General features: G+C 54.5%; 4 protein-coding genes across 4 annotated transcripts; 2 read left to right on the top strand and 2 right to left on the bottom strand.

The window, feature by feature from the left end:
* Positions 1-376: 376 nt before the first annotated feature.
* Positions 377-3,888, bottom strand: GCG54_00010964 (uncharacterized protein; the record flags this gene model as incomplete). The annotated part of the gene is made up of 6 exons (XM_045410874.1): positions 377-2,003; positions 2,050-2,650; positions 2,753-2,926; positions 2,984-3,253; positions 3,311-3,503; positions 3,556-3,888. 6 exons carry the CDS (start codon positions 3,886-3,888, stop codon positions 377-379), a joined length of 3,198 nt encoding a protein of 1,065 aa, XP_045267932.1.
* Positions 3,889-7,406: 3,518 nt separating this feature from the next.
* On the bottom strand, positions 7,407-8,903 carry GCG54_00010963 (DNA excision repair protein ERCC-8; the record flags this gene model as incomplete). Its single annotated transcript, XM_045410873.1, has 2 exons — positions 7,407-8,628; positions 8,686-8,903. 2 exons carry the CDS (start codon positions 8,901-8,903, stop codon positions 7,407-7,409), a joined length of 1,440 nt encoding a protein of 479 aa, XP_045267931.1.
* Positions 8,904-9,554: 651 nt separating this feature from the next.
* Positions 9,555-10,355, top strand: GCG54_00010962 (uncharacterized protein; the record flags this gene model as incomplete). The annotated part of the gene is made up of 2 exons (XM_045410872.1): positions 9,555-9,675; positions 9,736-10,355. The coding sequence occupies 2 exons, from the start codon at positions 9,555-9,557 to the stop codon at positions 10,353-10,355; spliced, it is 741 nt and encodes a 246-aa protein (XP_045267930.1).
* A 13,021-nt stretch (positions 10,356-23,376) lies between these two features.
* On the top strand, positions 23,377-27,182 carry GCG54_00010961 (uncharacterized protein; the record flags this gene model as incomplete). Its single annotated transcript, XM_045410871.1, has 6 exons — positions 23,377-24,129; positions 24,190-24,299; positions 24,351-25,841; positions 25,895-26,005; positions 26,071-26,709; positions 26,759-27,182. 6 exons carry the CDS (start codon positions 23,377-23,379, stop codon positions 27,180-27,182), a joined length of 3,528 nt encoding a protein of 1,175 aa, XP_045267929.1.
* Between the last annotated feature and the right edge of the window lie 544 nt (positions 27,183-27,726).

Below are 27,726 nucleotides of genomic sequence, written 5' to 3'. Positions count from 1 at the left end.
GGATCAGCCGAACTATCTCTATCCGTCACTACCAGCTGGCGAATATTTCTCGGCTCCAGGACGGCCTCGCTACAGATGAGTGACAGATTGCTAGACCTGACATCTGTTCTCAGTATCAATGGGTTGCGTTATTGCCCGTGGTCCATCTCACAATTCCCGCTTCGATCTGTGTCAGGATGGACCAAAAACTCTCGTGACGATCTGGGAGAGATTCGGTGGTAAGCAGCAGAGACTCGATTCTGTCGAGCACTTGAACTCAACGTTCTGACTTGGAATAGCTATTATATCTATGGCCGCCGTGGCCGATTTGAACACACTGCCAACCCTTGCAATTCTTAGGAGGAACGCGATGCCGTCCTTGGACAAACAAGAACAATTATAGGTGGGCTCCTGCAGCTCTCAGTCGCTCCACGACCTCGATGTGGCCACCCGCGGAAGCTGCTTGTAGAGCAGTCTGCCCAAGTCTGGCGGGGGCTGCATTGACGTTGGCCCCGGCAGAAAGTAACCGCTCTACAACATCAATATGACCACCCTCTGAAGCTGCTTGTAAAGCAGTATACCCCAATTCAGAAGGGTCGGCGTTAACGTTGGCCCCCGCAGAAAGTAGCCGCTCTACAACATCAATATAACCACCCTTTGAAGCTGCTTGTAAAGCATTCCATCCATCCACATGAAAAGGCGCTGCATTGACGTTGGCCCCCGCAGAAAGCAATCGCTCTACAACATCAATATGACCACCCTCTGAAGCTGCTTGTAAAGCAGTCCACGCAATCTCATCAGCAGGCTGTACATTGACGTTGGCTCCCGCGGAAAGCAATAACTCTACGACATTGATGTGACCACTTTCTGATGCTTTTCTCAAGGCAGTATGCCCACAATTAAAGTCTTCGTTGACGTTGGCCCCCACAGAAAGCCATAGCTGTACGACTTCAATGTCGCCACGTAATGAAGCTTCTTGTAGATTTGACGAGGCGATCCTAACCGCATGTCCAGTCTCAAGTAGAGCGCTCGCCAAGTCAACATCACCATCAGTCGCACAGCTGTCTAAGGCCCCCCGTATCTCTGCATCACCTATCTTGCCGAGACGTCCAAGGTATCGGATGAGAGCAAAATGACGGTTTGCGAAACTCCAAGGAAATACATTGGAGTCTAAACCTCCCGGCACTTCTTGGTTCAGCCAAGGTATCTTTGCCAGACCATGTTTTTGAGTGAAAATCTCTTGCCACATTCCCCATGTCGAGGACTTACGATGCCTGAATCGAGTGGTATGGGAAATCCAGTGTACTGACGCGTACTTGATAAAAGGATGATGGACTTGTAGCGTGTTTATAGCTTCTGCATCGTCCGACCTGTTGTATGTAGCCCGTATCCCAGCCGGGTCAGTCTCAGCTGGGACACTCTTGCGCATTGTGATAACGGCGCTACTGATCGACTTGGGCAGGTTCCATGAGTTCTTCAATGCTGAATGGGCCATACTGGTTGGGTCGATTTTAATTGTTTGCGACCGTCGCGTCATAGTTGTCACAAACTCGCTAAAGTTCAGGTAGGTGACGCAAATTTCACCAGCATGATGATCGGCGTCTTCTGTCTTGAAATGAAACTGAGCGTAGTCAGGTCCTGATGATCCTTCGACGATGAACTTGTGAACTGCCTTGTGGGCAAACTCTGCAGTTCTCGATTCTTCGTCAACACGGACGAGATTTTCGCACCACGTAGGCAGACGTTCTATACCATTGACTAGCTGTCCCGGATTGGAGGATGGTTGGCCGACTTTCATAGAGATGGCTTCACGGAGCTCATCTAGTGTTAGAGGGCGTTTCGCTATAGCAATCCATTGGAATGCTTTATTTGCAATTCCAGCTTTGCCCTGCTTAATGATGCGCCGAAGGGCTCTGCTCAGCGTTTCAGTCAAGGTCTTTGGAAGACGTTCCACGGCGTCTGTAATATCGTCGTCGCAGGTTTGGGCACAAATTTCATCTAATAGGAAAGTAACCCAGAGAAACCTCATCTGTCAGTAGGTAGCATAGAGTACAGTCATCATCAACTTACATTCCGTCCGCACGATTAATAAGTGCCTGTCTGATATCATCAACAATATGTTGGTCTTGAACCATAAGATCTCCGTTTTGCTGTCTTCTTTGGAGTATCTCTTGAACAAAAGTAGCAATGTCGATCTTGGCCTCCGGAGATGCCATCAAAACTATCTCAATGGTTGGAATCCAGCCTCTAAGTTCGCCTGACATGCTTTCACGGCTAGAAACGAAGACTCTTAAGCGCGACCCGGAGGCAACTGAGACCAGAGAATCAAGAAGCGCACGTCGTTCTGCCGGCTCAAATTCATCTAGTGCGTCAATAAAGATATAGAATGTGTCAGACTGGTCGATTACTTGTCGAAGAAGTGATGTTAATTCGCCCAGCTCCGAGGAGGGTTTCCGATCCAGCTCTATTAGACGTGTTTCCCAATCGCTGGACAGTCTCACTAGGTCGAGTGACTGTCGGATAATCGACCGAAGTGTAGTCTCTGCAGATAGCGGTGTCTGATCGGCGAAATGAGGGAAGAAGAATGTGACATTTTCTCTGGCCCTACGCTCGTGCGCATAAATATGTTCGACGGCACTTGCACTTGAAGTAGGGTCAATGGCTGCCATAGCTGAAGAGCTTTCCAATTAAGAGTTTACTTACGTGAGGACTGTCTTGCCAGATCCAACTATTTTGAATTAGTATAGTTGAAGAAACTCTTCATTTGACGTACTTTTGCCTGAACACCACAGCCATGGCGAGGAAAGTCCTTCCTCCCATTGAGTAAAAGCAGTTGATCGGAAAAGCCATTCTGCAGTTTTAGGGTGCCTCAGTTTGCAGGCTTTCTTGAAGTGTGAGAGGTAGTCGTAAGACGATAGTGAGTCAAGAAGCTGACGACGGCTTTGCTCTACAAGTCTGTCAGCCTATTTTTCAGCATCATTTGCAGCTATGAAGAGCAACTTACCCGCTCGACGAATGTCTTGCTGAATCTGGTCATTCTTAATTGTGTCGAGGTCGCTTCCTACTCGTGAGAACAATTGCCTGACCTTATGCCTCTCTTTGGATGCCGCTTTCCTCTCCATTTGCTGGAGTCTTTGGTCCTGTTGATCGGCCCTCGCCTTTGCCAGTTTGATTTCTTGCTTTGACTCAAGGCCACAACTTCGAATCCTTTCTAGGTCGGGGTTGAACTCCTGCTGAAACGACTGCAAGAACGCGTTTCGCAGATGTGTTTGCCCTGTATCACGTTAGTGATATTTACTTGACGTGCTAGATACTAGGGGTGTTCACTTACAAGGTCGTTGTATCGCTTCGACGACATGCTTGCAGCAATAGATGATTGATGCGTTGAAATCGCAGACCGCCTTCTGCAATCCAGGCGAGTTCGGAAACAAGGCTTGGTACTCAGCAAAACGGGGGCAGTCTCCAGAAAATTGCATAAAGAGGTCTGAGACTCGTTCATAGTACGAAGCGAAGTTTAGCACCACCTAAATAAAGTTAAATTATCTCTAGTATGTAGTAATAATGATCTTGCTGTACCTGCATGGTCAGCTTCACGCTCCCCCAGACTAGCGCAGCAATCTCCGGGTGCGAGGAGACAAAGGTGTCTATGATAACAGAAGAGTCGCGGACATATTGCAGGACTGATACAAGTCGAGTGCCCTTGCTGGGAGAGTTTCTCTGACTGGTGGACCTGTCTAGCTGGGCTGTGAAAACGAGCGCAGCGTCAGCATCAGGGATACCTTTGAGTTTGTCGAGGTCTGAACGTTGGCCATCATTCAAAGTCTTCCGAAACTCGCTGACTGCATCTTGTAGACCCTTTGTAGGTGTGACCTGCGATGTAGCGGGAGAAGACTTTCGAACTATTTCCATGGTAGTTGCTGGCCTTCGATATGCGCAAGTTCACGTTGGAGGTTGGAGGGTCGAGGAGGCTTATGATGCTTGTCAGAGCGGGGTAATTGGCCAGATGCATGCTCGCCTAGCCTAGATATGATAGCAAAGAGCACAGCCTGATCTCGAATACTCTGGGGTTCCTCTGGCCTTTTTTTAACCAATAGTGAGTCTTGTTGCCGACTAGATTTGGAAGACAAACCGGAGGTTTTCGCCGATCTCTTGCGGTGCAGCTCACTCACAGAGCAACGGATACGAGACCATATTTCATGAAATGAGAGAATCCGTTCGTCAAGTTTGAGAGTCACGGGAACTGAGCTTTATTGGTCTTCATGGCGCCATGCCGTAGATGGTTGGAATAAAGTAGAGCCCGGCCATGAGAACCAGTGCTATAATCAATGCCAGACGCCAACCTGGCCTTCTTTTTTCAGGGCGTCCATCATCACCGTCTTAATCATATAATTGTTTTCGTCACTGTGTGCTACTCCTCGCGATGGTCCAGGGGATTTAAATAGTACTGATCACTCCCTTCAAACCTGGTATTCACAACCATGAGTCTAGGATCCAACATCCTGGGATAAGTATTTGAAATGATCTTGCCTAGTTTGTATGAGTTTGGCTTGCGTCTACAAATGTGACAAGCAATCACAATATATTACCCCAGAATTGAATCAGCCAGCTGGTTCCTGCCGAGCAAAAACTTACGTCGATCTGGCGATATCGCTCGAGGCTACTTCGCATCTCCCAGAGGTACACGCCCTTACTTGGTCTGAAATCCAATGTAACAATCCCATCCAAAACGGCACATGTGCGTTCTATCAGGCTGTTAAAACTTTGCTCTGAAAATAACAGCGGGACATGTCGCTTTCGGTCTTAACGCCGGGGACGGGAACGGTAGAACATCAACTTCGGCGCCGAAACCCCGTGAGAAGTGGATTCATCGGCCCCTACGACCCGGCACCGAGCCCCGTCAACCTCCGTCTTCCGGAGGCCCCTAGCCCCAGATCGATCGATGACTGCCCAACAACGGCAACCGCGGCTGCCCACGGTAATTCCAAAAAATCCAACATAATCTGCCCGCCTCGCCCCCCCCTAACCCCCATATCAGTGCATTAACGCTGAAGGCATCGTCGACAATAGTCTCCCAGCCCGCGCGCGCAATCTCGCAAGCCAAGCCAAATCGCGACGTCTAGAGCGTTTTCCGCTGTTGTTGACCTGCAGTCCGCGAGACGGAATATCCAACACTTCAGCCTCCACTTGGGCACATAAACTTCTTCCCGTCTCTGGATGGATGCAACCACGGCACACTTCCGAACCACGACGACGACGCGCGCCTCACCCTCTTCAACCCCTGACGGACCATAGAGCAGATCCAAAGGGGGAATGACGACAGTTGCTCGGAGTCTAGAATCAAATAGCAAATCTATTGCCTCACTCTCCAACACGCCCTAAACCTGTAAGGTGCCTGGCGTGTCATTGCCAAGGGAAGTGGGCGTGGCGCCGTCCGAAGGAAAATGATGTTCGGCGCCGTCGACGATCATCCTCTTTTGGCGTGGGAACATCGCGCGTTCAGCCTTCTCATGCCCCCGTGACGAATAGCTCATGCGCCCGCCCCTCGTCTGCTTTGGGCTACCCCTGCATCATCGTCCGTCGCCCGGACGAACCGGTTAGCCGCGGTTCCATAGTGGCGCACGAGAGGCGGCGGACGGCACGATGTTGCCACGCGTGTGGGAGGTGGGAGAGGCTTGCAGCGCAGGGCTGGCGATATTTGGGGGCCATAAGGTGTGTGTGGGCTGAAGATGTCCATTTAGCCCCCCCCCCCCCCCCCCCCCCCCCCCCCCCCCCCCCCCCCCCCCCCCCNCCCCCCCCCCCCCCCCCCCCCCGGCATGTCTTAGGTCCGTGCCGCTGAGGAATCAGGACGGAAAACGTGTGAGTCGCATGTAAGTCCGGCCAGGAACGTCGGGACACCAACGCCGGCGGGATGGTTTGTCATTCGACGAGGTTTTTGACGGCTAGTCTCACTTACATGTTCGTTGAGGATGCCGGAACGAAAACGAAGGGGGCAGACTATGTGCTAAGCTTTGCGACCGGTCGAAAAGATGGGGAACGCGCAGCGCGCGTCAGCCCTGGTTTTCCATCCCATTTTCGACGACCGGTGTGAAGACGTCTGAGCGTTCATGGCAGGATATCCACGCTACGCAGCGCTAATGTGGTCTCGCGGATTCAAACAGTTCGCGGTGCGAACTAGCTAGTGTCTGTTGTCATCTCGACGTCGTTTGGCAATCCATTCCCCCCCCCCCAGCCGTGCGTTGGAGAGACACCCGTGCTTCTTTCGTTGGGCGATTTCATCGGGTTTCCTATTTTGTGACGTCTGATCTTGGTCGATGGCAACCCCGTATTTTCCAACCCCAGGTCCGATCCGAGCGAGGTGGTGTGCTCTGGATCTACCGCCGGTTCCGCGCCCGACCCCCCTGCTTCCATGGCTAATTTGCCCATCTCGATGCACAAGTGGCGCGTCAGTCGATGGAAGAGGAGGGAGCTTGGTTACAGGGCTGATTTGGGGTGAGGCGTGCGTGCGTCGCACCCTCCGTCGTGAAGAGGCGCCTCTCTGTCAGTAACAATGACCATGATGCTGGGACGGCGCGGGAGCTAATGCAGGAGGTCAGAAAAGGTCGGCGGGGAAGCGGTTCCGGGGCGCCCGGTGGGTGGGGGTGGAGGACGGCAACAGGGGCGGGACGCGGACACAAACCCTGCCAACCCCGGGACTTATAGAAGCCGGGCGGACGTCGAGCAGCACATTGGGCCGAGCAGAAATGGGATGCAGAGACCCCGTTCTAGCCCTGCCCTTGAGGGGATTCGGCAGAGGGCCGATGTAACGGCGCCGACGTGGAGAATCACAGGTGGGTTATCAACTGTTCGATGTGCGAGTGTCTGAGCGGTGATGATCGGGGCGGGATTGAAGGGTTCTTGTTGCTAATGGGGCCGACGGGCGCCGTGAGGGGTGGTATTGCTGGTGAGTTCGGCATGTTGAAGGTCGGCGATTACTCACTGGTCTTGGTATCGGTGTTCTTGGACGTGGCCGCGACGGATTTTGCCTCAGGCACAGGCCCAGTGGTTTTGATATGCCAGAGCTGAGCTGCATTGCTAGATCCAGAATGCTACCTTTGGGATATGCGCGCTATGCTTTTCCGCGGGGGATGTCTTTTGCTCGGATGTCTATGTTAGAGATCTCTGTAAGTCATGGCCCTCAATGTTACTAGGTCGATGAAGCGGAGGAAATGTTGACATGCAGGGGCAAGCTTGTGAGTTTCGTGAGGCATCCGATCTTTGCAACGTTACGTAGCTGAACTTGGCATGAATGTTGAGAAGGGTAGTCACATCAGCGTCACGGATTAGCACCAAGTCGATACAGCTAATTACGGACATGGCACGCCAAACGCCCTGAAATATTTCCAGTACGGATAGAATCTGGTAAAGGTCTGGGTGGGCAAATTAACGCGTCATCTGAACGTGATTTGCTTCCCCATCAAGCTCCTAAAAGCATCGTCGAGAGCCTTTCGTTTACGGCCTCTCTCTTCTTCATCCTTGTCGATAGGATCCGAGGTGTCGTCGTCTCTGTCTGGCCCTGGCAGCCGCGGCATCCATGCTCGAATCTGGCCGTCTAGGTGGGCAGTGTATACTGCACCGCATGAGCTTCCTCCGCCCATGGTTGGCCCCTTCTGAAGTCTGTATCCTGCGTGTCCGCGCCATACAATATCCATGGTGCGGTTTTGGACGTTGATACCTCCAATGCCCTGAGCGCCTGCTGCTGTGGATGGCCCTGGAACGCGTAGGCGAGATACCAAAGTGCCCTCATGCAGATCCATGACCAGGATCTCGTTCTCGTTCGGCCAGAAGAGAAGATCTCGACGAATAGGTGTGAGTCTGGCTGGAGTGACAAACATGCTGACCGTCTTTGGTTGTCGATTCTGAATCATAGAGCCGAAGGCCGCCAGCGTGTTCGCCCCCGTGGCAGCATCCCAGACGCGTATGCGACGGTCAAGGCCAGCAGAGATGATGTACTTACCGTCGTCGGACCATGTAAGTGCGTTGACACCTTCGTTGTGGGCCTGGGCCGCGCTGCGAAAGTGCGGCATCTGGTTCCAATCCATGCCGCATGCCTTGGCGTGGTTGAAGCGGTGGACGACACCCAGGTGATCCTCCTGGTCGAGCTGGCCAATGAGGCCGGAAGCGCGCCTGATGTCCCATAGGCGGACCTTTCCATCGAAATGGCCGGTGGCAACGACATGTTCATGGCGAGGACTCCAGGCTACAGATAGCACAGCGCCGCCCTGGGAGACGAGGGACTGGACCGAGGACCCGGACTTGAGGTCGACAAGGCGAACGGATGAATGCTGCGTGGCACAGGCGACGAGGAGATGATCGGCAATAGGACTGGTCGCATGAGTGTAGATGTCGGCGTTCAGATCGAAGTTGGCAGAAACTACCATCCTTTCGGTAGACCATAGCTTCAGTGTACGGTCAAAAGAGCTTGAAAGGAAGGCGTCCGAGTCAAAGGGGAAGAAGTCGAGGTGGGTAACGCCATTCTTGTGAGCAATGCCATCGTCGCCGACAGAGCGAGAAGCATTTGCAATGGGCTCAAAGGTGTAGGAAGAGTTTGGATTAGGAGAATGTTCCAGATCCCAAAGCTTCACGGAGCCATCAGCGCCTCCAGAGATCAGTCTATGGCGTGTGTTAGTGCTCGAGGAGTAAGGTAAGGTGTCTGTCTATGTGTCTCACAGCCGACCATCGAACTTGTCTAGGGCCAGAGCATTGACGCCTATCCGATGTGCCCACAAGGCAGATTGTCTGCCTTCGACTTCGGGCTCAGCACCTCCGCCATCGAACCGGTGTTGGGGGGCAGCTGCAAAGGTTCGGACGAGGCCTGAGGTGGTCGCCTGGGCGAAGGCCTCAGGGCTGAGCTCGCCCGTGGAGCGAGCAAACAGACGGGCCTGCATTCATCAGGGGTCAATGAAGAGCAGGGAGATGTGGTTGAGCGGTTGGGCGAAATGGGTGTTCGACGATGGTGTTGATGAGAAGCGACGATATGCCACCGCATCATCCGAGGTTAGGCGGATGCCTTGAGGTTGGAGAGCCAGGATGATGTCAGCTGCGACTGCGCGCACCTCCTGGGCTACTGGTTCTCAGCGCAGTAGCTCCCTGTAAAGGTGCTATCGCACAGCAGGGAGCTGCCGATAGCAGACATGCCCGTGGATATCATTGGCTCAGACTCACATGGCCCCACCTGCCAAAGTCTTCCCAACTGCACCGCCAGTCCGTTCTTTCCAGAGACATACATGACAGGAAGGAACGGGCATTGACCGCACTTTCACCCTGTATTCTTCTTGGAGACCACCTTAGACATATCAGGCCGGGCCAGACCAGCAACCTCGACTTCAACCCTAACAACAGCGGACGCTTTGGAGCCGACTCGCCATCGGCAGACGCCGCCCTTCATCATAACGAGATAGCCCAAGTATCCGGCCGCCTTCAGGCTGCTGCCAAGCATCGTTGCAACCTCCACACACACCCTCTGTCGACCGCCTCCAAGCGGCGTCTGATCTACCAAGACCGTTCCTACCTTGCCCTGTCTCATCCCCAGAATCGAGATGGAGCGGCTGAACAACGACCAGGCCATTCCGGTCAGGCACGGTTCAAATAAACCAGAACCAACGAATCCTCAAGCAAACGAGACCAAGCGTCACGCTAACGTCTACGATGCAGTTGCAGGTGAGCATTCGGCACCGTCTTTGGCATTTGTTTTCCCAAAGGGTACTAACGACTTTCCAGGAAGAATCAGCTATGAGACAAACTTGAGCTCCGCTGTCAGCATTGAGAAGACATCAACAATGGCACCCAGGCCGGCCAGGCCCAGCAGATCCAACAGACATTCCGTCCGCTCCACCACCCTAGCCCCGGAAGAGGTCCTGTTCCGCCGCAAATCTGCACCCGAGCGATTTGCTGAGTTTGACGTCTACATGGCGCATGAGCGAAATCTTCCCGATGGTGGCCGCGAGTCCTTGCCGGACAGTGATCTTCTCAAAGCCGTGCACTCATATGCCAGCCATTTTTATTTCGGCCAGAAGCGCAGCGCAGACTTCCAAGTTGGGGCACGGAACATAGATGAGCGAAGCATGGATGAATCTGCTCTGCTCGCTTTTGGCATACTGCTTGAGGAGGCCGGCAGAGAGATTTTGGGGACTAAGGGAGACATGGTGTTCACTGAAGGCCTTGACATTTCCTCAGACGCCGAACCAGCATCAGAAGCACACCCTGTGGCTGTCAATGGCCTGGTACATTCTGTGAGCGACAGTTCCGTTCGTCCACCCGTGTCAGTGGGATTCACCGACCTTGGGTCCTGGAAAAGACCCCAGAAGAGGCGCAAAATGACCGATCTCGAAGACGCCTGAGGTTCCGCCGCATCTCGGCTTAACCGAATTGTTGGCTCCAAGATATCACGCCACTCACCCATGCATTCGTTCATTATGGCAGGTCTTGAACACCTGCTAAACAGATGCCAATTACCCGGAAAAAGAATGGGCCAAGCAATGGAGGGACAAAGAGCAAGGCTCGGTTACAGATGTCCCGTCATCACGTACTCATTTGTACCGCAACAACATGCCCACAAACCAGGGCCATGTTTGCTGTTGGCTAATGCGAAAAGCAAACAACCCACACCAGCCAATGAAGCTCGACATACAAGGTTCTTATGAGTGCCTGACCAGTCCTTTTCAAATACGAGCAGACCAAGGCCCCTCGCTGGCTTGAGAAATGGTTTACCGTCTGGAGATGGATTTGCCAACCTTGTGAAGTTGCTTATCAGCACCTCACCGCGGCATTGAAAGAGACATCGGCATGGAAGACAGATGGAACCAGGCTCCCTCAGATCCCCTGCAGACCATTTCCCGCTTACAGACCATCTTGAGGGGTTCCTGTCGCACGAATGACATGGAGACTCGCGTTGGATCGGGGGTCTTGTTTACAGCCAGCTCCAACCAACAATCTCATCCCCACCTCGTCTACATGTTAGCCAAGGAGGAATTGATCTGCCGCTAGCCGTTCCCAAATAATTCCGTCCAGTCATCAGAGTAAGTAGGCGAACAAGGACGGATAGAGACAACTCTCTTGCGTTGAATACATCACTCAGATGAAGATGACATCATGTCGTCGAGAAGTAGTGCGTCGAGACAGATAACATCGGATATACGCGTTGGCACAAAAATAAACATCAATTACACAGCCTTCATTATCAGCTTTTTGGAGCGCGCCTTAGTGCACACTTTTGAACTTCGGGAGAGTTCGAGAACCTCTTCTTCCCCGAGTCCGGCAGGTTTCAATGGTGACCGACTTGCTGACATCTATATTAGGCAATCCAACCGAACCACGAGGCATCAGATATCCACGACCATAGCTGTGGCACTTTATTTCCGGCGAGCAGGTTTTAAGTACCAAAAGCATTGGACAGGCAAATTCGTTTGCAAACCGCACGTTCGCTTCCGTTTCTGAAGATGTCATTTCGGCGATGAAGTCCGCCTCCGACATAAGCGGGGACGCTGATTTCTCGTCAATCCATTCATGAAGCTTCTTGCCAGTACGTTTCAAGGAGGCGTGGCCGTCTTTTTGTCGAAAGTGGTATAGCTGGAGCCTCCATGCAAGTCACAGCCACTCGAACCCGCTGTTTGTCGCATTCGTCGACTTCTAGCCTCGCACAGTTTACAAAACATGGCCTGCCGGTAGTCGCACCAAAGTTGATCAACTGTTGATATTCCGTGAGGGCAAACGTTAGAGACCCGGCAGTGCCATGCCTGAGCGTTTCTATCTTCGTCCGGTAGTTGTTTGGTTACAGCTATCCGGCCCGGAAGGTGGATATAGGAGCCCGACGGCCGTAGTGGGGGTTTCATTCGGCACACGGCCTGTTCATTCCAATCACTGCCGGTATCACCGGCCAATCGCCTTGTCATAGTGTCTTTTCTGGAGGAAAGCCTCTGATCATGTGAGTCCTTCACAATCATTTGCAGCCGGCACCAAGGAAAAAGAAATCAGACGTTCTCGCCTGCAAACGCCATTCAATGACGGATTTGACCGCGACAATTGTGTGATAATGGCAATGTTGATTTCAGCTCGGAACAAACATTCTACGGCACGCCGACTCAGCGTAGGACCCAAGATCTGGCACTATCGGAAAGCCCCTGGCTCAATCTTCAGAAGGGCTGGGCGATGCATCAGACCCCAAGTTCTGCGCCAGGGGGGGAGAACAAGAGAAACTCGCTCGTGCAACATTTGACATCGTGCACTACACTTCTCAACAGAGATTGCGCCATAGTGTACGACCAAATGGTGCAGCGAAGCCCCTTTTGCTCGAGACGACGCCCGGTGGTGTACGCCAAAAGACGAAAATTTGCGTTTGGCGGCGACACTAACAACGGCGGAGAAAATCTAGGGGTTCACTATCAGAACAAGGCATTGTGCCGTCGCCCGACACAGAAGTCGGGGACGCCGTCGTAGTTGGGCATCGAGATCAACATTCGACGACCTTGCGACGAAAGTTTGTCTAACCATGTGCAACTCGCATTGACCGCTCGACAGTCCTCGCGCATACAAAGCCCCTTGGCCGTTGAGGGTATTGTCCACCCTCGTTCGCGATATTTCAGGCATTAGGCCTGCTCTCAGGTTTGATTCATCCTTGGGGGCCACGCGATTTGCATGGGCCGGTTACACAGTTTCGGTGTCGTTTTCATCACGTGACCAACAATGCAACGGTACATTCACACTGTTGCCCACGATATCGGCGCCTTGCGCCTCGCGGAGTCATGGCTGGATTTGGAAGCACGGCAATTGCTGAGAAAGGGGCTTTCTTCCCTGGCGAGGGGGCCGGTAGCTTCTCAGAGTCATGGCTCGTCGCCGAACTAGCGAGCTGATTATCGGCGAGTCGCCGAATCTTCAAGCCATCTCGCGTTACGAGTCCAGCCATTTCTTCTGCTCAACGGGAAATTCTGCGATATGCCAAGACAACTCCAGGTGCCTTTCGCCTAGGGCGACGAACGGGTTTCAGTCGCGTGCAATTACCGCCAGGAAAGCATCACGAATCGTGACAGCCATTTGCTCTGGAATTGCACGGCTCTGGTCGCAAATATGAGCCATCACATCCATCATAATCACCAAGTACCATGAAATCGCCAGCAGAGCGATGAGACCGCGGCGCACTGTCAGCCTCGCTGCGATGCTGGAGGGGGTAATGGTAACAGCCAAACACCCATGGATGCAGCACGGCAGACGGATTTTCCAGCTCAGGAATTTATCATTGTTCAGCTCCAGGTACACCGACTGAATGGTAGTTCGCCAATCCTTGTGGGCAGCCACTTCCCACCACGGAGGCTTAAAGTGGCTGGCTTCTAGAAGCCATCCCATTATGACGACCGCCAGTTTCATCTTCTTACTTAGCGACGACTTGGCCCTAGTCCTCTGGGGATCGAGCGGCGTTCCAACCTTCTACAGCATTCGGCGCCGAATCCGAGCATCCTTTCTCCGCGTCTACCTAGGCTCAACGAATCATTCCATTGGACGCTCCGATGCCCGCATGAGTGGAAGCTGAAATGTGATGGAAACATGGAATTCCTTGCGGAGGTGACCGGATGCTGGCTTTCTAGCCTCGGAGCAAAAACTTTTCGAAAGGATGTGCAAGCTCCACGTGGCTGCGCGGCTTGGTACGGACCGTACGGTTCCTGACTGAAGGCTTTTTTCATTTGATTGCGGACACCGTCAAGGACCAGCCAAATATCGAGGTGCTATTCTGAGGTACGAGATGCTCCGCTCCCGCTGCGGCGGTGACCTTTCCGCGAGTGGCGGTCTCTCTCCGAGATTTAGACGCCATGCAAACCTCAAATGCACGTCGGGAGGATCGACGCAAGGCCAGCTGCCAAAATACCAACGTTGCAAAGCCAGTTCCAACGACGAAGCCTCAGTGCCGCACAAGTACATTGGCACTCCCGACCACATCCTGGATGTGTACGCCAGACGCTACTGACAGTCTAGGAAATCATTTGCCGTCTTGACCGGTCATGACGACCTAGGTGAATCTTTAGGGCTCGGTGTGACGGTAATGGCCTGATCAAAATGCGGAGACCCAGCAGAGGGATCAAGCTTGGATGATGACCGAGCTCACACACCGCCAACCGAGCCCCCGATTCTTCCAAGGCAAGCCGGGACAGCCCTGAACATTCCTGACTGATCAGAGGATCCAGAGTTTGTGGAGTTCTTCAAAGGCCGCTGCCTCAAGGTTCCAGAACAAAACCTCTGCACTCAACTCATATAAGTAGATTCTGAGAACTGACAGCGGCGTGGTATGATATGCGGGCCTACACTTTACTCTGGACGGTCTGGCACCGTGGCATCGGAACCAGCCTTTACTTGTCATTGGATGCGACTCTGAACATCCCCAGAAGGGCCATGTAGCCTGTCAGAAACACATCTTGGGTACTCTGGCGCTGCCGGATCTTCAAGTGATGCGCAGAACCCAGCACAAGTAACTCAGGTTCTTGCGGCTCAAATTGGGCGAGAAGAAGCTTACGAGGTCCTGCGATAGATCGACGGCCATGCTGCGGGCCTCAAAATGAAGTTGCAGAAACTGACGAATCTTACTGGGACTCTTATGATAGCATTGCGACTTAACGGCACTTAGCACGCCTCTGCTAGTCACTCCGGCCATTGCAACCTAAGCCGTAATCGGCACGGTTGTCAATCTATCGCCATTGTTCAGATGCCATTGCGATTTGCCAGGGGCGTAACGGTCGCATCCCATGGAACAATAATCCGTCTTCTCTCACAAAACCGCGGTTGACGACAAACACCACCTAATGATCGGCTAGGATTGGGCTTATCTGCGGCGCCAGGCCAGCGTTGAACTCTGGACTTGACAGTATCGCTGCCCAGTCCTCCCAGAGACCCCGGCGGCCCTGGTAAACCTTCGTCCCCAGTCAGTGCTGCGCCAATTTCCGGATCTCCATCTCCTCCTCGGGTTGCTTCTTCTGGAGCAAATATGATCAATCACAAGCAGGGGAGCTGAGCCAGGCGCCCTCAGTCTTCAGAGGTCGCATCTTTGGGTCCTGATCGGAATCTTCAGCACTATCCACCAGTGACCAAGGTCCAAGGGTAGATTTCCGGCATCTCTCACCTCACTGCAACAATCCCGCGGGCTCAGTTGCCTGCGTGAGGTGGCAGAGATGGTTGCACACGAGGCAGGCTTGTTTCGGGACTACAGGCACGCCGCCAGTCACTGCGATGGACAAACTTCGGTCGTCAATGCAACTATTGAAGCCGAACCCTGTCGATCTCAGGACTAGATTTGTTCCCCGCACTCCGCGTTCGACGGAAGGCACTTAACTTCGTCGCGGATATGGACTCTAGTCCCGCCCGGAAGTTGGCGTGACACTTGGGAATGTAGTTTCCCTGCGCTCGACACGAGACGAACAAGAGGAGCGAATTCTAACCTTCCCGAGCACGCCGACGTGCTGTCCCGACAAGGGCACCGTCGCGGAAGTCTATGCCATCGTCGACGGGTGCCAGAGGTTGCACTTGTCACGGCGCTGGCCCGAGCATGTCATGTCCACTAAGGGTGGAGGGCATCGATTTTCGGTCCCGTGACGTTGCTGTCGCTGAGCGCTCGGATGCCCATGAGGGACCCTATGGGCCTTTGGCACAAGTCTCATATCTGATCAGCGGCTTATCAAGTTGATGCTTCGCTAGGCTAAACGTCGTCCTGCAGCTGAAGATACGGGCTGGGAATACTTGACGGGCTCCGGTTGCAGGGAATAGCCCAGTACATGCAACCTTCAAGTCAAAGTCACGCCATTGCGGCACTGACAGACTTCTTCATTACTTGGGAATATCGCATCAGGGCGCTCTTCAGCGCCTGCCTGGGGCGGTTAAGGCTGAAGAGTACGAGGGCCATCGTGATTAAGACGGATGTTCCAACGCTGAGTTCAGGATTGCCGATAGGTCTGTTGGCCGACGGAGAGTTGGATACGCTGCGCCCCAGAACTCTAGCCGGCGATCAACGCTGGGAGGGTTATCTCGAGGGTGAGTTCTCTCTGGTTTGTGTCACCTCGGAGGCCGCGGTTCAGTTGAAAGGCGGATACGAGTCCAGTATTGTTGACAAGGCGGGGAAGCATGTCCAGCAGATGTCGTTTGACAATTAAGATCAAAGTTGAGACACAGGTTGTTGAAGTCCGGCCTGCAACAGAGCAACCCCACTGAGGAACCCCCCTTCGCGCGGAACTCGACGAAATTTACTTCACCATAACGAACAGCAAATGGCGGTGACTGTTGACTCAAGGCCAATGGCAAAGCGAAGTGCGCCGGCTAGCACACGTCGTGATGGCCGATTGAGAGGAGCGGGGTGAGACGCCATTCGGCCCCTCATAACGCAAAAACTTGCAAGAGTCCCTCACCTCGTCAATTCTGAAGTCGGTGTACGACTCCCGATACTGGCTCGCAAACATACACCGCATAGGCCAAACCGTCCCGTTTGTGGGCGCGCGGAATTCGCACAGATGTCACGCGAAGCCCTTCCTGAGTGGAAAACCAAGGCAATTCTGGGATTCTGCCCAGTTAATGTTGCGATGCTTGGCCTGAGCCGAGTTTCGGACAGCTCCATGGACCCTCAGTTTTCTGGGCCACGCAGGCGGAACGAGCTCCGGCGTTTTACCCGCTCAACCGCGGGGTCTCTTTTCAGATGCGACGCACAACATCACTGACGAGCATTCGAGTGCCGTTGCTGAACTGCACACGAAGCATCACCAGTTGATCCTGTAAGATATTAACAAGCCTGCGGAAATCATTCCCACTGCGGGCACAGGAATCACCTGAAGTCTATTTCGGGCAACGAAGTGCTATTACCGGCTACAGGGTAACCGTTGCCACACGAAGGCCAAAGGCCTCCAATCGCAGGCTCCCTCGCACACTTCTTCGCAGTTTACTCACTGAATATCCAACCACCGCCCATTGTTGTTATGAGCACCAATCCCGGAAAAGAGTCGCAGTTGCTTAGAAACCGCGGTCAGACATTCACCATGGTTGCTTGATTGCCACGCTTGTCTAAATGACCTCCGACACGCCCCTGGAGATGCCGATTGTTTCTTCAGGGAAGTAGCTTGGGAAGGACGTCGTGGCCCGAATCTGAGGCGTATGACTGGCACAGAAATCACGATAAATGATGCCTTGACCAAAGAAAAGGTTGACGGCCGATGAACATCAAGGCATGCCATTGTATCGCCAAGATGACGTTCAGCGTGTTGTCCGAGTTTGCCGGATAGACGCTCTGCTTGCATGCCATTCCATCCCGTGATGCGATCGGTCAGCACAAACCTCAACCTACAGCCTTGTCAGCAAGCCATCACAGCTGCAGGTGCGTGCTCGGAGGCGGTATTGCGCGGTCACGTTGATCTCTGCGAACTCCAACGACTGGGCAAGAGCAAGGATCTCCGTCGGCACAACCCCTCCTAGTTGCGCTTGGGCGGACTCGGCAGCCTTTGACCCGTTTTCGTAGTTCAGGGCAGCGCCGAAGGGTTTGAGACCTTGGGTTTCTCCTCACCTCCCCTGCTCAAGTGACGAGCTTCTGACTAACAGGTGATACGTGTCGGTACATTGAGAATTGGGCCGGGTTGCACACGAGCCAGCGTCGATTGGATGACCATTGCGGGCCGTCTGCCGTATCACTCATCGGCACTCGCATCTGTCGCGCACAGGTATCTCGCGTTATCCTTCTCTTGCAGAAAAGGGTCCGATGAGCTATCAATTCCCTCAACCTCTGGGCACTGGTACGACTTGCGTACGACTGGGACTACTTGCGCTGGTAGGATGTTTGTCACGGCGCGTTTGAGCTTGGGGCAGGATATGTTGAAGTGACGCACTATTCGAGCACTGACGAGGGTTCAATTCGCTGTCGCACGCGTTACGCAGTGACCGGAGATGCGGCGTGGTACCTGAGATGGGCGACATGGCAGCACCACAACGCTCAGTCAACGTCGCCCCACGAAACCTTGTTTTCAATGTCACCAAATCAGACGCGATTTCCCAGAGACGAACAGACTTTCAGTAGCCCGACTATTCGTTCAATGTGCAGTACAGGCGGTGCTACGGCAAGGTACTGCTGCAACAAAAGGCCGTATCAAATTCAATCCCACGTGCCGTGAGGACGCCGGCGCTCCCAACTCCGAATCGGGGACGGGTATGGCTGGCTTCTAGCCATGCAGTTGGATCTGTGATCCGGGCTGAGGGCTGAATGACGGCTGCGCATTGCGGCGCACCAATTCCCTGGATCTTGCATCTTTGGGATCGACGGTGAAGGACGCGATGCCACTGGGAGCACAGCAGTGGCACGCCTTGGTCTGGGACAATGTTGACTTGTGGCCACCGCTCGAGACTCCGAGACAACCCTCCTTCTACTTTCTGAAAGCTGATGGCGACCAATCGCAAAGGTGTGAGGAGGGTGACGGGGAAAAGAAAGGAAATTTTCAAACCGTCCTGGGCAAAATCCACTCGCGAGGGCCCACCATGATGAAATCCTTTGCGCCGAGTGACTGACGGCGGCCATCCCAAGATTTACTGGGCTGGCAAGCTGGGTCGGTTGGAGAGAGGCAGGAAGACGTCCGGTGCCAGACTCGAGAGAGCATGTTTTCCGGCCAGAAGAGATGTTCAGTCGGCGGTCAAGGTATCGTGTACGACATAGAAGCTTGCCGAAGGCGTGCGAGTCGCGCTGCGCTAACGTCTGTCAGCAAGTACTGGATACGCGGGATCAACGTCGACTATCTTTGCGCACATCAAAATGAGAGGGGCTGGCGTTGGCGGTACTCGCCGAGTACCTCGCGTATTTCTCCCGCCTCATCTGCTGCGCTGCCGCCGGCCACGCTACATTGAGTACTTCTGACGCGCACCCACGCGTCCAGTCAGATTGAGGGACGGCAGCAGTCCAGGTGACTGACCGTTCGACCAACAGAGGCGGTCTCTCCGCTGGGACCCGAAATGGCAGAGCTCCAAAAGCCTCCCCTCACCCGCCTCACAAGTCGTTACTAGAAGAGGCTTGGAGCTGCCGACGAGACCATAACGAGCAAGACTCAGACTCAGACTCAAACAGCCGGGTCAGCAGACCAAGGGCAAACAAGCCGCCCTAGAAGGAGACCACCCACGGGAGTGACAGAGAAGCTTGGGAAAGTAAAAGCCTCATTTTGATACACCAAAGACCAGAATACGCCGCCCGCTTGGACATTTCTTCCCTAACGTTGACGTCTCTTGGGTTGGGCCAGCCTCCGTTTGGCACTCACTTCCCGTTAACTCGACAATTGAGACTCGAGATACGGGTGGGCTTTGCTGTCACCACCACCACCTTCACCACCTTCCTCTTGCCCCGACTTTGCTCTCTATCTTCCGTCTCGGATGCGGTGCCCCTCACCACCACTTCGGCAACTAACCACGATTGACGGACAGCAAGAACCCCTTGCTCCCTTGCTTCTTGCACGCGACGTTAGCAGGCAGCTCTCGTTCGCTCACCTCTATCAACTTCAGCAGACCCGTGGCTACCCTCCAACACAAGCCACCACCCAGCACCATCTCTTCAAACGAGGCTGCTGTCATCTTTCTGGTCGCACGCCCCTTTTGCCCCTCGTACAGCTCGCACCCCTCCCCTACCCCTCCCATCCCATCTCATCCCACATCGCCGTCTCCCAGACCGCAGTCAATCCCTCAGACCGTCTGAGGCACCCCAGTCATCCAGCGAAGTCCTCGGAGCGCCGAGTCCTTCCAGCAATACTTCCCAGGTACCGGTCCATTGGAGCGGCGCGCATCTGCTTCCTTCAGTTTGCCCATCACCTGCTGAATCGCTGCTGCTCAAGTATGGATACGGAAGGCCAACAACAGCATTCCAGCCCTTTACCGAGTTTCCGTTTTCCATGCAGAGCTTGTCTTGGCTTTGCATCTGCCTTGCCGAGTCGCAGACCCTCCATCCGACAGCACAGTGGCCGAGTCTGCGCCCGCCTGAGTCGATAGCCATAATGCACGCAACCCCAAAGCAACGGAGTACAGCTCCGGTCCATGACACTTGTCCCGGCGCGTTCCGTCACGCAATCATTCCGAACGGGCCTTTTCGTCCAAGCATTCTAGGTGTTTTCCATGTTCATCAGGGCTGTCGAGCTTTAATTATCGAACTAGCTCAACCCTAGCATTTGTCACTGTGCAGTTTCCTACTTCTCGCGCCATTGGGCTCATGAGGATGGAGTCCTCTATGCGGCGTGTACAGCCAAACACGGCCAAAAAGTTGAGGAGAGATAACGCCTGGGCTTGTCTCTCGTGCCGTCCGCTCCTCACGGCGCGGTTGCAGGCTAGGCACCACCGAAGCGCCGCAACCCGTATGTTAATTGTTCGGCGGACGGAGATTCTCTGGCCGCAGCGGCGGTCAACCGGGCACTGAGTCGAGGACGCAAACCGTACAAGGGTACATACTTGTTCAAGTATGCTCCGCTCGTTTGCTTTCCGTCCACTGCATCGCATCGCATCGCACCGCGCGGGTGTCTAAACGAGAGAAACCTACTTCAGACTGTTTCCCAACCTAGTCGGGTCCCTACGTATCGCGCTCCTCACCGCAACGGGCAAGCAATGTTCTTTCCCACTGGGCTTGGCGGTACGAGTACCGTACAGCACTCGTGCTAAGGAAGAGCAAAGGCCACAGACACGACGTAATTACTGAAGGCAAGACAAGAGAGGGGAAAAGAGCCCCAGAAAAGCGGAACCTCGTCCATTCCTTTGCTCGGGCTTGCTTGAAAGCAAATTTCCTTCTCGAATCCCGTGACCGCCATCCCCAGTTGTCTGGCACGGAGCATGACCCAGAATCCCGCCCATCAGGTTCGCCCATCCATGGTTCTCCCTTCCGACTGCTGCTCCGGACGGCGCGTCCCGTCCTGCTGGCATCAGAAGCAGCAGCAGGCACCGCCTCAAGAAGCCGACGAGAGCTGGTGCTGGCACTGGCAGTGGTGGCAGAAGCGCATTAATCAGAGATCAGCCATCAGCCGCGAGAGCGGTGTTGCGAAAGGGGGGGATGCCTGAGTCGGTATGTTTGCTCGTCACCGCCCATCCTTGACTTGCGTGAATCTGTTGGATACGTCGGCGCTGCTTGGTGTTGCCTGCGGCGGTCGTGAGTTGAGTGGGCATCCGTCGCTCAACACATGGATGCTGGAGATGCTCATCTCTCATCATCTTCTATCTGGAATACGGCACTCGATATCAGAGAAGCCGAGCCGTACCGTACTGGCGGTCTCGTCCCTTGTACGTACATAGACTCTCAAGGTACCGTGCCTTGCTCTCTACATGCGCTTGTACATGGGGGGAGTCTCTGCTTTGCCGGGCCACGGTACGGCAAGCAGACAGAGAGGCAGCGGCGGCAGCAACCCACGCAACAAGACAGACACACGGTCCAACCTCTGCTGGTCCTTTTTGTGCGTATCCAGCCAGGACGGCGCGTGGTGAGAGAAACGGCGAGGCGGCGCTACGTACTTCTTGTTTTAGCAACACGCCCCCCCTTTTTTTCAGCGCAAAACTCGACGACCACTCCCTCCCCCCTCGTTCGGCCACGAAGATCCTCGTCCTAGTCACAATCCCAATTATCGCCTCTGCATTTTTTTTTTTTTCTTTCTTCCTCGTCTATTCCCACCACCATTACCACCACGCCGCGCCGCGCAGAGCAGAGCAGCCGTATCCTTGTCTGTTTCCACGAGACCCCTGGCCCTGCTAGCTTTCTGAGACTTTTTGACTTGGCAGGGTCGATTGGATTCCTAGGGTAGAAACACCTCTGTCTCTTCTTCCTGTCGAGTCTCTGGGGCGCGCTTCTGCTCTGTCTGTGTCTGCGTCTGATTCTGCGGCGCCGCCTCTCTCCGCTCGCTTGGGTCGTCGATTCCTCTGAGTCTCCCCAGCAGCTCTGTCTCTTGAACCTGGCCGTCTGCTGTCTCGCCCGTGGACAGACATACTGCGTAGGTCCCAGGTACCGTACAGAGTACTCTACTTTGGGATCCCTGGTAGACATTCAAGGCTCCTTCGAGAGAGGTTCAAACCAAGAGTCAGACCGCCTTCAAGTGCCCGTTCTGCCACCACCATCTGCACGTACTCTGCGGCGTACTGTACATGCTGCGTACCATATCCATACCCTGACCACCACACCCATGCGCTTCCCACATCATACCCAGTTCTCCCAGACCTGTACCCATACCTATCCCACCTTGCCTTAGTTCTTGCCTTAGTACCTTATCCCGACACCTCCATCAGGGACGTTGTACCGCTCGCTCTTGCTCTGTGCGGCAAGGTATATGGCGACCTGGACATCACCACCCTCTGCCGCTTGGTCTTGACGTTTCTCGACCTTTTCCTCCAATTCCAAGGCCTCCCCACCTTGCTCCCACCTCACCCCCGTCACGTCAAAAAAGTCAAGGTCAACACCAAAAGACCAAGAGAGACACCAGAGAGCAAAAATAGGGAAGCTCCATCTCTGCCCAACGCGCTGATCCTACCCCCTTCCGCCGTGCCAAACCCTTTGGGCATCCGGGCGCATTCGCAGAGTGGAAAATCCCATCTCGCAAGTTTCAAGAACCACACAGCCGGGAACACCTCTCAAACCAGCAGCACCAGCCTCGAAAGCAAGCTCGCCCATCGCGCGCGCCGCCGTCGCCGTCTGTCGCCTCGACTCCGCCTGGCCGTTCCGTCTTCGCCTCCTTCAAGTCCAGTCCCCTCTACGCCAATATACCTACGCATAGCATACTGCGGTACGCACACGCACACGCGCACATACGCATACTTGTCTGTACGGATACCGGATGCTGGATACAGACACGGATACCTCCTCTACCTCTCTACCTCTACCCAACGACACACATCCCGACACACCGTCCTGTCCGACATTCACACCGACTTACCCTTCTTCGACGTATCCCGTACCTACCTACAGATACATACGTTGCAGCCACGCCATAGGGACCACCGCCCCATGCTTTCATCCAAACACTGAAGGTCCAATTGCTGTTCCCAGACCTCCGCTCCCCGTCCTCCGGCTTCTCACAGGCTGCCTGCTTGATTGATTGCTTGCTTGCTTGGTCTCTCTTCGCTTGCTTGTCCCTTCACTCCTCCTCCTTCTCCTCTCCATCCCCGGCCGCTGCTCCCGTCGCGTTGCGTAGCGCCGTCACCCACAACCAAGCATAGCATAGCATTCGAACTGTGGACTGTTGACTGTACGGATCCCATAGTCCTTACCAGTCGTGTCCGGCCTCGCACCTTACCCTTCGTTGCCCAAAGCTTTTCCATGGCCGCCACCTTCTCCTCCTTGGACCTGGTTTGACCCTTTTTTCGCTTCGTCTCTTGTTTTTTCATAAAGCATTGTACGTATGTACATATATATCAAGCATGGATCCGGGGCAGCCTGACAACAAACGCCCCCGTCTCTCGACCGCCAACCACCCGTGGTCACCGACTGGCGCACCGCACAATCATCTACCTCCTCTGCATCCGCCTTCGCTACCTCCGACGCCTCACCAGGCTCACCCGCCTCATCACTCGGCACCGCCGCCTCCTGTCCCGCCATATCATCAACAGCAGCAGCCGCCGCCATATCCTCCTCGCTCAGCCGAGCCTCATCACCCTCCTCACCCGGCCCAGCAACATCCCGACGAGCGACGACACCATGAGCAAGAGCCTCCGTACACGCCGATGCAGGAACACTATCGACACCCGGCCTCGCCCTCACCTGCGCATCCGTCCTACAACCCTTTCCCTCCGCGAGACCCAGGTAGCGTGAAGAGAGAACCCCACGACGAGAACCTCTCCCATCCTCGACGGCCACATTCGACAGGAGGCGCGCCGTCTGAAGGCCTGCCGCCGCCGGGCCCTCATCCGCCGCCTCACTCTGCCCCGCCCCCGGTACCTCCATACAACGACGATCCACGACGACCACCGCATATGAGCTACGATAACGCGCCGCCGCAGATGCAGCCCCCCACGCCGGGGGGCTACAGGAGCAGCTACCCTCCTCCGATTCCTCCACAGCCTCCTCAGCATTACGAGCAGCCTCAGTATCCTCCTCAACAGCCCGCTCCCGAGAGCCTCTATATTTCATCATATGCCTCCACACAGAAGCGGAAGGCTACACGCGCGTCTCAGGTACGACGATGCAACAGGCCTCTTTTCTGTCAGGTCAATTTGCGCTAACAAACAACACAGGCTTGCGACAGCTGTCGGCAGTTGAAGGCGAAATGCGACGAAACTAAGCCCTGCAAGAGTTGTAGGGAAAAAGGAGTTGAATGCAAATACCGTGATCCCGTGCCAAAAGCGTTAGTATCTGGTGTGCGCGTGTTACTGTTCGTTGCTAAGTATCACCGCAGGATCGACAAGTCGCAGACCGACATTCTGGAGGCAATCGTAGATATGAAGGGCTCTCTCGAGAAAAAGATTGAAACGCTGTTTGATTCGTTCGAGCAAAGAATTGCACGCCTGGAACATGCGCCCCCGTACAAGCAGGTCAAGCTTGAAGCCGATGCCTCGGCGACAACACCGTCTCCCCCGAGAAAACACCTATCGCCCCGAAGCCACCAGCAATCAGGACAGGAGCTTACCCATGACGAAGCCATGCCCATGGCTGTGGGAGATACGGACATCGCGTATCACGAGCAAGAAGACCGCATGGAAGCCGATGAGCCTGAGGATGAGTTGCCTCCAGGTCCAGCTGTGGCACCTGAAGCACCGTCGATTCCCATGAACCATACCACGACGAAAGGACATTTGCTGCAGTGGCCTATGATCAAGGAAATGACCCGCAAGGCTCTGAAAGAAAATGGCGTCAAGTTCATTGAGGAATATCCTTGGGTTCGGGAAGAGAAGCGCGGTTTACTCCGCCTTTTCGGGCGCGGCGAGGGCAACGGCAATATTTTTGGATCGAGCAGCGCAAACCCCAGATCTGAGCACGATGCGTATACCGACACCGCCGACGACTACTTGGGAGAAGCAGTTGCCGCGCCTTCTCCAGGCGAGGCTTGGGGCCAAGTCGGCAGTCTCAGCCCGCCAAACTTGACATACACGAGCAGTACGCTCACACCAGAGGGTCACCCTGACTACACTGAGGCCAAGGTTTGGGGTTATGTAAAATCCTTTGAGGAGAAGATCCTATCCATGCACCCGGTCATCATGCCAAGCGACCTTAGGCCCATCGTCAGACGATTCTTGGAGAACGTGGCCCAGGGCGAAAAGAGAGGGAAGCCACCACACCCGGGAACCGCAAAGTTTGCGGTGACGCATGAACCGACCAACAAGCGGAAACGCTCCCCCAGTGGCGAAGAGCCCGAACCAGTCCAGCAACCCCGGAAGCTGGGCAGGCCTCACAGGACTATCGACGCTGCTATGGTCTTGGTCGTCCTGGCTCTGGGAAAGGTCGCGCAGTGGACTGACAAGATCCCGGATCCCATCCCAGATCCGGCTAGTAATTCACACAACTCCCCGATGAACAGGAATGGCCATCCGTCTTCCCCTGGACCCGGCGGCCATGGCTCGCCTCCGGCGCATTCTATTCACTCTCAGTCTTCGGGCTTGCCATCACCAAAGGAGCAAAACAACGGGCTCCCGAGCCGGCGGCCGTCCGTGCAAGGCAATGGCGCAAAGCCCATGAGCCAGTCCTTCAAGCGGAACTACGATGTCATTCCGGGTCTCGAGTATTTTGCTGTTGCAAGCGATATTCTGGGTCAGCACCGCTCCGGCTACACACTGAAGCACTGCCAGACCTTCCTACTGGCTGGTCTCTACTACGGACAACTCGGTAGGACGTTGGAGAGTTACCGATTCTATATTGATGCCGACGTTGCCCTGCACACGATCATGCGCCGGTAAGTAGTGGACAGACCGGGAACGAGGAATACGCAACTAACGAATGATGTAGTGATCAGGAGCGCTTGAGGTTGGCCGCGGAAAATCCCCTTGGACACCCGCCATTGACCAGGCGTGAGAACATGATTGTCATTAACTTTTGGACTTGTCTCCAGCTGCAAAGGTATGTGAAGAAAAGACGCCGCAGTCTTCCGTCTTGCATCTCCTGAGACTGACTGTGTTCGCCAGTGATATCATTGCCGAAATGCCGGTTTACCCATCAAATCTAACTCGCTTCGAATACGCTGTGCCCTGGCCCTTGATGCATCAGTTCAGCGACATCGAGTTCCCGGAAGCGGTTTTATCGAACTACATGGCACAATTGTACCTACGAAAGCGACTGAACGCGCTGCATAAATTACTATTTGAGGGAATCGACACGGCCATGGACAAGATGCACTCTGCATTGGAGATTTTGAGCGAGCTGCGAGCAATGGGCTGGATCCAGGAGGGCCTCAGGTTCACCGAAGACCAACCTCCGGCGGGTACGCTGATGGAGGCCAGACTACACGCCAAGTACTGGGGAGCTCAGGTCGTCATCTTCCAACCGTTCATCAAGCTGGTGCTTGATCTCTCATGGAAGATGCAGCAGCGAACTGATGGAGCAACACCAAACTCTGACACTACCAGCGGCTTGGGCGTTTTCACTCAGGGCGACGCCGCTGCATACATCGGACAAGGTGGCATCGATAACTACAAGGACGTCAACGACGATGTTATCAACTTTGCCGAGCAAGGCATCAATGCTCTCATCAAGAGTACCGAAGCTTTCCACAACGTGGATCATGACCGGCTTCACGTAACCAATATCTTTGGCACCGCCCATGCGTAAGTTGAGGTACTAGCTGCTGGTTGAAGGTACTAACAAATCTTATAGACAATGGGGAAATCTCTTGGTCTTGGCTGCGGCCTACCGAGATCCTATTCTTGGCAAATACATCAACCGCGGGCACCTGCAAGCTTTGTTCAAGCGAACGACGAAGATGCTGGGTATGCATGCTCACGTGAACAGCACGTTGTTGACGGATAAGAACATCCTTGAGAGCATCGAGAGGGACCTCTTCCGCCACGACGTGGAGGACCCGAGAATGACCACCAGCTTCTCAAGCGCGGCGAGCATGACGGGCCCGTCCGTCCCGCCACCGACGAGCCACCCGGAAACGAATCACCAGGGCCCAATGTCCATGGCATATGCGATGGGGCCCAGCCGCAGCGTGCACAACTCCCCCAACCAGGCATACCGCGTTCTGGACAGTCGCGCACCGAACCACGGCTACCAATCACAACCGGCGCCAATGTAATCCGATAGACTCGAAGACGGCATGGACGGAGCCGGCTTTGGTGTCTCCCAGTGTTGTGTGATCTTTCGAGACTGGAAAGCAAAGAGGGGACTTGGACTGGGAGGTGCCAGATAAAAACTGATGAAACGGGCTGAAGTCGTTTCCGATCAACCCACTACTTATACCCATCATCATCATCATCCATGGAACCGGCGTTTTGCGAATTCGATTCATTTCTCGTACCTACTTTACCGCCCGGGATCGTTACGAGACGACGGAGCAGAGCCCTGCTGGAGCGTACTGCCCCGAAGGCGGCGAACTCGAGGGTCCGGCTCTCGCCCGTACACGGTCACGCGAAATTTGTCGCCCAACCCACCAAGGGATACATACAACAGTAACCACATCCCAGGACATCAAACCAGTATAAAAAAAGGAGGTCAACGGACAAAGAGGGGCATTGGACAGCATTGGGGAGGGGAACTGGGGGGGTTTTGAGGGACGGCAAAAGCTCCGCATCGTCGTTACTAGACGGCACCACACTCTTGGAGATCTGCGGGCTCCCGGT

This window comes from Colletotrichum gloeosporioides (assembly GCF_011800055.1).
Source record: "Colletotrichum gloeosporioides strain Lc1 chromosome Unknown consensus_17, whole genome shotgun sequence".
NCBI classification, from domain to species: domain Eukaryota; kingdom Fungi; phylum Ascomycota; class Sordariomycetes; order Glomerellales; family Glomerellaceae; genus Colletotrichum; species Colletotrichum gloeosporioides.
This window is presented reverse-complemented; position numbering and strand designations above follow the sequence as displayed.